At 44.5% G+C, this 13,163-nt stretch overlaps 1 protein-coding gene across 1 annotated transcript in view; it reads right to left on the reverse strand.

Moving 5' to 3' along the window:
* Positions 1 to 249: 249 nt before the first annotated feature.
* Positions 250 to 13,163, reverse strand: part of LOC147749121 (thiol S-methyltransferase TMT1A-like) — a 162,941-nt gene continuing 150,027 nt past the window's right edge. The window contains exon 2 of the mRNA XM_086966362.1: positions 250 to 652. Within this exon, the coding sequence (XP_086822488.1) occupies positions 416 to 652 (237 nt within the window). The 3' untranslated portion in view covers positions 250 to 415. The remainder of the gene's footprint in view (positions 653 to 13,163) is intronic.

Below are 13,163 nucleotides of genomic sequence, written 5' to 3' on the forward strand. Positions count from 1 at the left end.
CTTTTCTTCACCCCTGTCTCTTTTTACTATGTTAATATTAAAGATGTCTTCAGTAACCAGGATTCTCTGAGGTACGTTTGTTCTCTTTTAACATCAAATGGTTTTCATTTTTCTCGATGAATTGGCATGCTATGTACATGGTGTTCATTTTACCACGTCATCGCACAGTTTGAGCTCTTTGGATCCCACATTAAATAAGACTATGGTCTAATGTGGTTGAAAGAGAATGCTACAAATTCTATGTTTATTACTGTTTAAAATATTTTATTTGTGTTCTCTCTTGCAGTCATCAGATAACATTGTTTAGCAAAATACATCAGGCAATCATCAACATTAAATAAACACTGAGAGCTGTACTTGTCCCATACCACCTACTGAGTGAGCTAAGCCAATCTGATTTTGTATGGTTGTTTGGTTATTTAACAGCATATCCGACAATGTGAGGTCGGAAAGGTCGCCAGTTAAAGGGAGCCCAGATGTGCTGTAGCTTCAGATCTGAGAATTTGGCATTTTCCAAATCTTTCCAGATATGCCTGCAGAGATGACATCCATCAAGGAGGCATTTCCAAGTGGGGTGGTACATTTTCTGAAAAAAGTAGGTCCAAGTGGAATGATCTGCGGCCACGTGTTCCATAAAATAGAAAGCTCCACCCTGTGGAAACAAAATAGGAAGGTATAGATTGTTAATGCCAGAATAGAGTATCACAAAGTCAGCAGTGACTCAAGCAAAAGAAGAGCAATCTATTTGAAAAAGATAGTCAGCGAGGACATTTTCATCTTTCCATTGATCATGCTTTAATGCAGAGAGGCTTACACAATGAAAACACCATGCAAAAGAATCCCACACAGGTTTAGAAAATAGAGTATTTTTAATAAATAAAATTGGAGCAAAATGAAAAAAAATCCAATTAGTTGAACTGGAGATTTTCAATTTCAAAGGTTTTAGGAACGATATCGCCAAACAGCAGAAAGTCCCAACTGTGGATATCTGTTCATGCCGGACCAGGACAAAGTCCTAAGTTCAGGCTGACTACAGGGATCCAGTTAAACCCACTGAACAAAGTACCTTAAACCCTGGTTTAATGAACATTGCAAGGATCCATGTTGAAGTTGCGCTGCACAACCAAAGTAATGTGTCAGTTCTGAGATGCGGCGAGGCTGCAGCGCGAGGCTGTGCGTCATAAAAGAGTATCCCGTTGATGAGGGTTTGCAATTGGAAGTCCAGCATTGAGGAAGTGTGATGCAGTCGGGTAAATGCATCTGTTCTGAGCAGCTACGAAGCTACTATGCGGAGTCTGGCATTGTCGTTGAGGCTACAATCAATGAGGGGTGTGAGGGCCTGTACCAAGGATGCATTGCATTGCGGGCTACGATGTGATTCGAGTGTTTGAAGAGGTGTTGAACCATCATACTCCAATAATGCGCTGCTTCTGCTAAGGCTTACGTCATGCAGCAGAGGAGATGTGTCAGTTCTGCTGGATCCACAAATATGACAGAGCACCTTAGGCCCGTTACCAAGGGTCCAGGACTGTGGTGGCACCACATGTCAGAGTAGACTCACAGAGTCCAAGGGCTGGGACAAGGTGGTTGGAGGCTTCTGTCCCTGAAGCTCAAGTCTAGAGGTCACTTTGGGGTCCTGGGTTCAAAAGATGCAGATCCAGTCCTTCTCACCCATGCAAAAGGGCAGCAGGTCAGCACACTAGGGCAGCATTTCTTCAAAGCAGCAGCCCAGGAGAGTGGCAGCCCTTTAAGCAGTACATCAATCCTTCTTCCTGGCAGAGCATCCACATGTCCAGAAATGTACTGAAGAGTTGGTGTTGAGGTCCAGTAGTTATACCCAGTTGTGCCTTTGATGTGGGAGATGCTTCTAGAGATTTCCATTGAAGTTCCTCCCCAGGCATTCTGCCTTCCCTGTTCTAGCTCCAGACTAACTACAGGGGGTAAGTGGCCCTTTTGTTGAGGCAGGACACAACCTATTCAAATGTAAGTAGGGCTGGGCCCAGTTCCACCCTCTCATCCTGCTAGTGATGGCCCATCCAGGCACCCAAGGTCTCTACTGTCTTTGGCTGTCTAGGAGAAATACACAAAGGACACTTTCTGAAAGTGGCATTTTCAAGATCTCAATTTAAAATCTGACTTTACCATTAATGGGGATTTTTCATTACAATTCAAAAAACGCCACGCATGAACTAGTTACCTGTTCCTATTTGGAAATTACAGCTTATTAAATGTTATAAGTTAACTCCAATGTTATCCTATGGGAGATGTAGGCCCTTTAGCAGTGAACGACGAATGTAAGAGTTTTTTACTACCAGGACATATAAAACCTAAAGGTCCATGCCCAACATTTTAAGTATACTGCCCCTGCTCCCTAGGGTGTCCAGGGTCTACGCTAGGGGTGACTTGTATGTATTAAAAAGGAAGGTTTGGGCCTGGCAAAATGTTTATTTTTCCAGGTTTAAAAACTGCACTTAGAGGCTGCATTGGCAGGCCTGAGACATGTTTAAAGGGCTACCTAAGTCGGTGGTACAATCAATCAATCAATCTCTTGTAAGCGTTGCAAGTCACCCATGAGGGTCTGAAGACGCTGGAGTTGCTAGCTGCTGCGTGGTACTCAGTTCATTCAAACAACCAGGCCTTGAGTCCTTCCCTGAATTTTTGGAAGGATAGAGTGATCCTGAGGTACAGGGTAAGGTTGTTTCAGGTTTGGACCACCAGATTAGAGAAAGAGCGTCATCTGCAGTAGCATTGGCTCATCCGGGGGGCATCTGCAAGGGAGAGTGAGGAAGGTTGTAGGTGTCTGATTGGTCGATGGCAGGTCATACGCTGGTTGATGTGATGTATGCTTGCCCTAAGTTGTGCAGCGATTTGTATGTGTGAGTCAACATCTTGAACTGGCATCTCTTCAGGATTGGGAGCCAGTGTAGCTTTTAAAGGTGGGGTGTGATGAGGGTCCATCTGTAGAGGTTGAGGATGAGTCTTGCCTACTGAGTTTTTAATTGACTGTAGTCTCTTCAGGAGGCATACAGTGGTTACGTAAGAGTGTTCCTGTTGTCCACCCTGCTGGTGACGAGGGCCTGTGTGACAGTCTTTCTGGTGTAGACTGCGAGCAAACCTTAAAATCATACGATCAGTGCTGCAGGCCCACTAGTAGCAATTAATTTACAGGCCGTGCAGTGGCGTAACACAGGCCCCCACAGCCCCCGTGGTGCGAGGAGGGCCCTTGAGCTACAGGGGTCCCCAACAGCACAGTACTCTCGTCCAAGAGCTCCTGATAAAATCCGTAGAGGGCCCTCCTTAAATGTCATTACCCCACTGAAGCTGTGGGTACATGTAGTATCAATCTACTAGGGACCTATAAGTAAATTAAAAATGCCAATTGGGGATAGGCCAATGTGATCATGTTATGAGGGGTGAGCACATGCACTTTAGGACTGGTCAGCAGTGGTAAAGTGTGCAGTGTCTTAAGGCCAGCAAAAATGAGATCACCAAAAAATGGAGGTGGACGGCAAGAAGTTTGGGGGGAAGACCACCCTAAGGCTGACACGTCTAACACTTTTGTGTTCAGTCTTCCTCACCTTTCATTCACTTTTTTCATGTTCAGAATAAAACCTATAACCAAGCCTCTTTTTCATTCTTATTGTTACTAAGGCGTCTTTCATTTGATACAGTTATAATTGCAGCTGCAAATCAACTTGTTGCCCTATGCCATAAGAGTCATACTTTAGTGGACTGCAGCCTTTTTTGGGATTCTACTCACCCCAACTGTCCCTTTTAAGTCATATCAGCTTTCAGATTCACTGCTACCTGGGCAGGACTTTGGCAGTTTTGACCACTGCTGGCTAGCTGTTACCTTAGGGATGTGTTCAAAAGGATAAGAGACAACTTTGGAAACGCTTCCCAGATAGAAAGTTAAACTATTTTTTGCTATACCAGGGACATGTACCGCAGAGGAATAAAGTAAGAAGTACCGCTCCATACTGCAAGATCTTTGCCTTTGAGTTTGTTCACTTGTCTACTGCAGATGAATTTCTGAAATCTAGTCCCAGATTTACTTGCGCTTTCCACTGAGTTTACGTCACTTTTGTGTGTTAGGATGGGATTTAATATCCAATGCAAATCTGTATTTGCATTGATAAGTATCTCAAAGTAACACAAAGTCGCACTTCCCTTGCAGTACAAAACCTATGCTTAATATGGTTGCCAAATCAAAAGTGCACCAGGACTGAGGGATAGAAAACATGATCCATATCTTAGTAGATAAGGCACGTTTTTTGTTACTCCTTTTGATGAAAGGCAGCACAGCACCCTTAGTTTAGCGCTGCCTTGGGTCAGAGAATAGTAGAGTTGGGCTCTACTCTGTCCATGAGGGCTCAGGTACAGATAAGACAAAAGGAATATGATGTCCTAAGCTCAATCAGGCTCTAGCTGGATCCATCTCCTGTGTTTATTGTCTGATTTAAGTAGGCTGCGATTCATTCACCTAGCCTCCTTTGGACCCAGTGATCAATTGCCTCAGCAACAGTAGATCTAAATATGACTGACCTTTGATCCATAAACAATGATTCTATTGGCTCTATAAGACTGACATGGTTAAATTCAGGTCATTGTCTAATACAGTTGTTTAGGAGATGGAAGATATCAAGTATTCTTGCTCTTCAGACAGGCTCTTGTAGGAAAGACCATCAAAATAGCCACTGGACATGGCCTTTTTAGTGTCGCCAGTTCTAGGGGGGCCCTCAGCACAGAGTTATTTTGATATAATCAATTGTAAGTGCAAAATACTTGCCCCTTGGGAAGACATTTCCAGGGAGGACATCTGATTTGTTTAACCTATTTTATTTCGACCCTTTACCCTAGCATTTATCTGCGTGGCACAATCTGTGTATTTTCCTTTGCAGTTCTCTTATTTTGAACTTTAATATTCTGGATAAATCTTTAGTGTATTTTAGCATCCTACAAGAGCTGTTTCATGGTGTCATCATGTTGGTCCATACTCAACAAGCTCACACTCAGCAAGGGTACTGGGAGTTCTGGTTCACTATGTGTAGACGTAAGACTCCTCAAAGTCCTACATTACTGCACTGGGTGGTTCATAGTAGCGTCTGTGACCATATTCTTTGACACACTCCTTGTGGGTCTGTGAACCGGAGGTTCCCTCTCACAGGCCATTACTTTGTCTATGTTCAGCATCAGATAATGAAGGCATATAGGCAGAAGGTTGTACCTAAATATTTAGGAGCTCTTTGGCTACTTCGCTTCTGACAGCTTCCTTAATTGGTTCACTATCAGCCTCCTTACTCTAGAAACTTTTCTACTTCTCCTTGTGCCTAACATCATCTTTCTTTCATTCGGTTTATTTTAATTTAAGCGCAGTCTCACATACAAGCAATAAGGAGTCAGGCGATTTTAAAGATGAACATTTGCTTTCTACAAAATCCTTCTTTGAAGTATCTCACGGATTGGCAGTTTTTGGTCTCAAATCACAAGAACATTACACATTAAAAGCAGCAACATTTTACAATTTTTCATGTTACTGCCCGGATCTTGAAAGAAACCCAGCTCACCTCCTGATTACCTGCTGTTCTGTTTACTCGGAGGTCTGAAAGCCACTGCTATCTGGTGGATTTTCAGTTTTTGGGTTTCTTAAATTAATTTGTGTAAAGAGTAAGGAAAATCATATAACCCCCATAATGACTTAGATGAAAATAGAAAACTGGTTTAGGCAGAAGTGGACTAACACACTGTATGATAATTAATGTAGTTAAGAAGAACAAGGCTGAATCCTGCTGATCCTCCTTGTAGGTGAGATTACATTTAATAATAAATATGAAAACTTATGAGCAACAAGGTAACCAGCAGCGGTGCCTTCATTAGGGTTTAGAGCAACAAGGAAACCAGCAGCAGTGCCTTCATTAGGGCTTGGGGGAGATGGCACCCTATTTGTTTTGTTGCCCCCAAGCGATTACATTTTTTTCTTTTTTTGCATGGATCGGGCAAAGTTTGCCTTTCCTGTAAGGCAAACTGAGTCAGTGACTGAGGGCAAGCCAACGTGGGTGGGGATGGGTTGACAGGTTCCTTGCTCCGACCAACCCGACGTGTGCACTTGAACCCTTGCCTATCTATGCCACTTAGGCGCCCAGTGGATTGCTGCCAGAGCCCCCAAGGCTCCTAAGGAGTGCTGGCATTTATTTATTTATGCGTTTTTATATAGCGCAGACTTTACCCGAACGTGTCAGAGCGCTTCACAATTTGGAACAGAACTGATACATGAGAACATTACAAGTGAACAAATTACAAAAGCAAACGTTACATTACATGAGACAAAAGTGACAATCGTGAGCACACAAAATACAAGAGGTAGCAAACGGTGCATTACAGGAGGAAAAAGTGACATGTGTGCAGGTTACAAAAGCGTACAAAGTACAAGTAGAGGTATAATACTGCAATAAATGGAGGACACTCAAACACAAGAACAAACGTTACGTAGGCAATGGTGGCACTTATGCAAGTATCGAAAGCAAACAAAATGTAAGAGGTAGCAAAAACAGTGTGTTACAAGAGAAAAGTGACGTGTGCATGTTACAAAATAGTACCAAACCAGGTAAAAGGGTAATACTGCAATAAATGGCAGACTCTCAAACCACAAGAACACATTGGGAAGGCACTTCCATAGTCAAGGAGAATAGAAATTTCCTATACTAAAAGGTCTTCCTTCAGATAATAAAGAGGGCATGAATTAACTTTGGAAATGTCTTTGAAGGAGGAGAACTTTGAGGTCAGTTTTGAAGGCCTGGGAGGAGGTGGTGGTCCGGAGCTGAGGCGGAAGTGAGTTCCAGATTCTCACTGCGTTGCCTGAAAAGGATTGGGCCATCGATCTTTCCTTCTTGAAAGTGGGAGGTTCAAGCAGTAGATTTTCTGCATTTCGTGATGGTCTAGAGCCTCCAGAGAGTTTCAGTTTATTCGCCAGGTAGCGAGGAGAGGAGGAGTACAAGGCTTTGTGGGTGATGCAGGCGGTCTTGTAGATAATCTTGCCTCGATGGGAAGCCAGCTGAGGGTGGATAACATCTGTGTGATGTGGTCGCTTCTTTTGGCCCCATAAATGAAACGAGCTGCTGAATGGAGAACAGACTTAAGGGGGGACAGGTGGTATTTAGGGAGGCCAGTAAGAAGAGAATAGCAGTAGTCCAGTCTGGAGAGGACCAGCGATTGGACCAGGGTTTTAAGGTCATGCAACAGGAAGAAGCGTTGAATCCCCTAAAGAAGGCGCAGTTGGTATCGAGCAGACTTTGCAATTGAATTAATGTGGGAGAGTAGATTGGGTTTTGTGTCAAGTATGACACCAAGGGATTTTGCGCTGTCGACAATGATGGGTTTACTGTTCAGTAGATTCATCTGGTCCATCCATGATTGAACTGGGGGAGGAGAAAGTGAGGAGGAGGAATTCAGTTTTGGAGGGATTCAGAATCAGTTGATGTGTTGACATCCAGTTTTGAATGGAGTCCACAGTAGAGCTTAGGACGGAGAAATCGTGAGTGAGGCAACCTTGAGGTAGATTTGAGTGTTGTCTGCGTAGAGATGATAGTGGACCCCTGATTTACTTAGGAGATTTCCCAGTGGTTCCAAATAGAGATTGACCAATGTGGGTGCACGTATAGAGCCTTGAGGAACACCTTGACCCACCGCCAAAGGAGATGAAAGACTGTCCGCTATTTTGATCATTTAGGATCTATCAGAGAGGAAGGAAGCAAACCATTTAAGCACAGTGCCCTCCATGCCCATTCTCTGTTGAAGAGTGTTGATGAGGGTGTTGTGATTGACAGTGTCAAAGGCTGCAGAAAGGTCAAGGAGAATTAGAAGACAAGACCCCCCCAAATCGAGTATCCGCAGCGTGTTGCAGCAGGGCTGTTTCAGTGCTGCAGTTTTGGATGAAGCCGAACTGAAAATTGTCAAGAAGATCATTGTCCTTGATATGACGAGAGAGTTGTTTCGCAACATATCTTTCTGTGATCTTCGCAAGAAAGGGTCGGTTAGTGATGGGGCAGACATTGTTGAGGTCATTCGCATCAGCAGTGGATTTTTTAAGCAGAGGGGTGACTTGCCCAGTTTTGAAGGGAACAGGAAGCGAGCTGTGTCAGAGGGAGAGGTTGACCAGAGTGGTCCAATAGGGAAGAGAATGGGTATAGAAGTCTATGGCAATGGCACTAGGGATGGGGTCAAGAGAATGGTTGGAGGGCTTTGTTTCGAGGATGCACTTGAGGAGGACATCTTCAGAGATGGGGTCGAAGTTCTGCCAAATGGCTAGTGATTTGCCCTCCTCTGGAGGGGTAGGATGAGTGACCTGATCCACAAGTGATTTCATTTTTTCGTCAAAGAATACAGCGAAATCCGCACCTTTCTTTGTAGAATCCTCCAACTTGGAGGTTGGGGGAGAGCAGTTAGTATTCTTGATGAGATCAAATAGTTTTTTGGGTCTATTTTTGGCTGAGTCAAGGAGGGTTCTGAAGTGTGATGCTTTCCCAAGGAAGATGTGCTTGTGGTACTTGGATCTTGCTGAACAAAGCGTGGCCAAATTATCGGTGGAGGGCGCTTGCCTCCATTGTTTCTCCAGGAGACTTAGGTGCTTCCTTTCTTCATAGAGGGATTTGTTGAAACAAGGTGCTGAGGGAATGGGCCTTTTCTTTTTGCTTTGGAGAGGGGCGACGTTATTGATTTCGACTGCAAGGACCGAGAGGCATTGGGAGGTGAGATCGTCAACATCTAGGTTCGGGTCTAGCCTTAGAAGTGACAGCAAAGCTGATTCACAGAGGGAAACGGTGTCAATATTTTTAGTGTCACAGAACTAGGAGGTAGCTTTCTTTGGTTGGCCAAGAGTTATAGAGTGTGCTAGGTGAAGAGAGAATAGGATGAGGAGGTGGTCAGACAAGTCTACGTGAATAGGGGTAGCGATAGAAAGCATGCCTGCTTTAGAAATAACAAGGTCCAGAATTGAGCCCTTAGAGTGTGTTGATTCTGTGCAGTGTTGGATAAGATCGTTTGTAGAGAGGAAGGTGGCCAGCAAGTTCGCGGAAGAGTCTTGCAGAGAGCCCCAGTGGAAATTGAAGTCACCCACGAAGTTCTGATTGTCACTTTGTGAGTATTGGTCGCTGATGAAGTGAGTGAGTTCCTCCATAAACGAAGGGCCGCTGCCAGGTGGCCGGTAAATGACATGGAATCTGAGGGGTGAGCGGTGGTGTAGTTGAAGCTCAAGAGATAGACATTCAAAAGTGCGGAAGGCGCTGATGGGAGAAGCCTTAAGTTTAAGGGAGTTTCTAAAAATGACTGCAACACCTCCCCTAACTTTGATAGGTCTGTCATTCCTAAAAATAGAATAGCCTGTGGGTAATAGGAGATCAAACATAGAGTGAGGGGTATCGTTGAACTAGGTCTCTGTTAGGAAGAACATGTCAATATTGTGAAGGGTGATGGTATCAGAGATTTCAAGTTTGTGTTTTATTGCAGATCTGCAGTTGTGGAGCAGACAGCGCAGCTCTGTCGAGACTGTTTTGGTGACGGGGACACTTGGGCTAAGATAGGTGAGAGGGATATTTTACCTATATGGGGGTGCCCGGGAGGGTTTAGGTGGATGCTTGGTTCTGACAGAAGAGATGGTCGGAATAGTGTAGATAGCTGGGGTACTCGGAGATGCATGTTGAAGAAGGGTGGCGTTCAAGGGCTTGAGTGAGTGAACAATGTTGGGGTGAGGGGGCGAGGTGCATCATGTGGGAAGGTGAGAGTTTTCCAAAGGCGTTGAGGTGAATGGGAAAGTGGAAATCTTGGAGCTTAATAGTGAAATGGAAGCTACAAGCTGGGAGATCGAGGTGATAAGAGAGCTTAGCTTATTTTCAAGAGAGTGTAGGGCAGAGCACGGAAGGTTGGGTGTCTCGATGGCAAAAAGAGGTAGTGAAATTGGTGGTGGACGGCAGGGAGAGGTGGGGGGACAGGAGGAGAGTTGGGGTATAGGGTTCATAGGTGGGGAAAGGTGGAGGTTGAGAGCGGGGGTTGGAGTATCAGAGGTGAAGGGAGAGTTGTCTTTGTTGGCGTTGCATGAAGAAAAGGAAGTAAGGACTTTTTTAGGGGGAGATGGGTGCGGATCAAGGCGGTGGGGTAGAAAGAGAGGGAGATGGGAGGACTGTGAGGTGTCATAGGAGTGTAGGAGGTTTTGCATCTGACCAAGCCAATCCTCGTGCTGCTCTCTAACATAAACAGCAAGGGAGCAGCGTAATGATTGGCTTAGGAGTCGCAGGTGGGAGCGGGACTGGAGGGCCGGTGGTCACAATGCATGCAGCACGCCTGGAGGCAAAGTCACGTCAGACAGTGAGTGTTTTAGTTATTTATTTTCAGGCCATCTTCATCACTAGTCTCTTTCCTTAATAAACCCTTCCTAACTGAATATCACACTACCGGTCATGGGCCTGGTTGTCAGGAAAAACGAAATGGCGTATGTTGTCATGGCATCTCTGTAAAGCGCTTTGACTTCCATTCAGACCACGTTCATGCTATACCAATAAAAACACAATAAATAAATAAAAATCTTCCTTTAGTGGCTGCTATGCTTGTATTAGCCACTGCCCCCTTCCGTAACTTAATTATATGTTAAAATAACCTGTTGCTCTTGCCTAATAAGCTTGTACAGTGCCTCCTTGACCTCAGGTAGGAGAGAATTACCTTGTGTACATTAAAAAAAAAATCTGCTTCATTGAGGCAGTAACAAATGTATGTGAAATTGCTGCAAGTGGGCGTTTCGCTTCTTCTTCTCGGAGACCTACCACCAGGCCCGGCTCCATGAATTTTTATTTGAGTGGGCCAAGGGTGCATTCGGGTGGGCTACTGCGGGCTAGATTTGAAGCATATATGTCTAGGCAGGCCTGCTTCAGGGCCCTCCTTTATCTCTTCTTAGTCTTACAAGGCCCAGTAAAACGCACTCTTTCCCAAATCTCTTTCTTAATGTGATCACTCTCAAAAAGTGTTTTTTCCATGTAATGTCCCTTTGATGGGAAGAGGAGGTTTCTGAGGTGGGAGTAATAGACAAGTGACACTTCTCAAGCTCCCTCTGTGCGAGCCTTCAGGGATAATCCCTCTTCATTACTACCTCCACCTGACCACGGACTCTGCAACGTACTCCCTTACAGGCGTGATTATCCACTACTCCTCTCCAGTGCACCTTATCTCACAGATGCCCTTGGGCCACAGCCCCATATCAGTCACCATCGGGCTCCACTAACATTTTTCCCAGTAAAAACATTAGTAAAATCACCTTCAAACTTAAAACATTGAATATAGCAGAAAGTATAATTAGCACGCACTTTAAAGTATGTTCCACAGTAGCCCTTATGACCCGACTGCTAATTAAATAAAGAAAAACAGAAAGGCCGGCTTCACGCTGATGCGAAAGTCTTTTTTGGCGCCGCACAAATAACCTCTTTCTCCGTAAATACCTTTACTCCCACCTTCCAACAGTAACCCTCACCTCCCAATGGCCCCCTCTATTGACCTCCTCATCGGATTCCCTCACAACCACACGCCACAAGTGCCCCTTATCTCCCCATAGCCTCTCCCCCTATTGACCTCCTCCTTGGATTCCCTCACTGCCACCCTCCAACAGTGCCCCTCATCTCTCTGTAGCCCCTCCCACTACCTCCTCCTCGGATTCCCTCACTGCTACCCTCCAACAGTGCCCCTTATCTTTACGTAGCCCCTCTGTCATATGCATTTCATTTGTTGTATAGCGCTACACATATCAGTGTAGTGTGTGTCAGTACTCTACACCACACACACATTATACAGAGACGATGAATCATACAAGTATGTAAATCAGTCTTTGGGGAATGTCACATAAGCCAATGAGGATTACAAGGTGTATGAGTCACATGTCATCCATACTGGTGGGCAGGATATTTTAAGGGGGTTTGGTCTGGGGAAACACAACCTTAGGATTTAAAGAGTATTCCATGGGGGTCAGCTTTGCTGATAAAAATGTATATCTGCCCAAACATACTCATTTTAGCAACATTAGAATAATGAAAGACTGGGGAAGTTCTAACTATGTCACAAAACAAAAAAGTGAAGTTCTAACTATACCATTTGTGTTTGTATGCAGCTCTTTGATGACAGTTTGTTGGTTACTGTCCTATGTTAGGATTGTAACTCCTGAACTGCAAGTAACACAAGGATCTCTGTGACAAAGGCAGTAACCCACTGAGCTATCCTGGTCTTTAAGTGGGCCGGGTCTCACTGGGTCTGAGCACCGGCAATTTTTTTAATGGGGCCTCGAAACTGGTCTCTATCGGGCTCTGTTTTGTGCGCTGGTCACTGGTAGTCAGTTTTTTTCCGAACTGCACTGACAGCAGTCTGCTGTCACTGCAGCCCAGAAAAAAGGGCCAGGGCACAAAACAGAGCCTGATAGAGACCCGTTTCTAGACAGCAGGCACATCGGTGCACCCTGCTCACACTACTCACAAGAGGAAAGTTAGGGCATGACATCATGCCAGGTGAGCGTGATCTCCCTTCTCTTATTGAAATTCAGGAGCACAACATTGTCGTGATGTCACCAGTGCTTTAAGTGGAAGCTTTTGCAATATTATATACAAGCCATAGTTGCTGTTATTTATCTTATGCAATTAACAACCATTGACAAAGCCAATAGTCCTGACTTGTAGGTATGATGTTACTTGTTGTATAATATACCTTGATGCAATGACAGAAACAGGAAAATACAAGTCGGGCCACACACTGCTAAACACAGTACTGTTTTTAAGCCACGTCCTCAATTACATTGGCCACGCCCCTTTGAGAGACCCCCCAGTTTTTTCATCCCACTTGAAACCCTGGAGCTATCCACATAAAATACCGTTTATCTGCATTTAAAAACTACTAACAGACAAATTATTGCTCTGCAGCAGAATCATTAATCACCAGCGTTATCTGGGCATTTTGTATTCTTATTGTTGTCCTGCATCGGCCATGATAATGATAAAAACTGTTTAAATGAAGCACATACGAAGTATGTCTGCTGAGCCTGTGCAGCTTTTAAAAAGAAAAAAAATTTGTAACATTCTCTTACCTACTCCATCAGTCAAACTTTGTGTCACAGCCTTATGTGACAAGCCACTGCAGGGATCAGG

Source organism: Lissotriton vulgaris, chromosome 1_1, assembly GCF_964263255.1.
Source record: "Lissotriton vulgaris chromosome 1_1, aLisVul1.2, whole genome shotgun sequence".
Taxonomy (NCBI): domain Eukaryota; kingdom Metazoa; phylum Chordata; class Amphibia; order Caudata; family Salamandridae; genus Lissotriton; species Lissotriton vulgaris.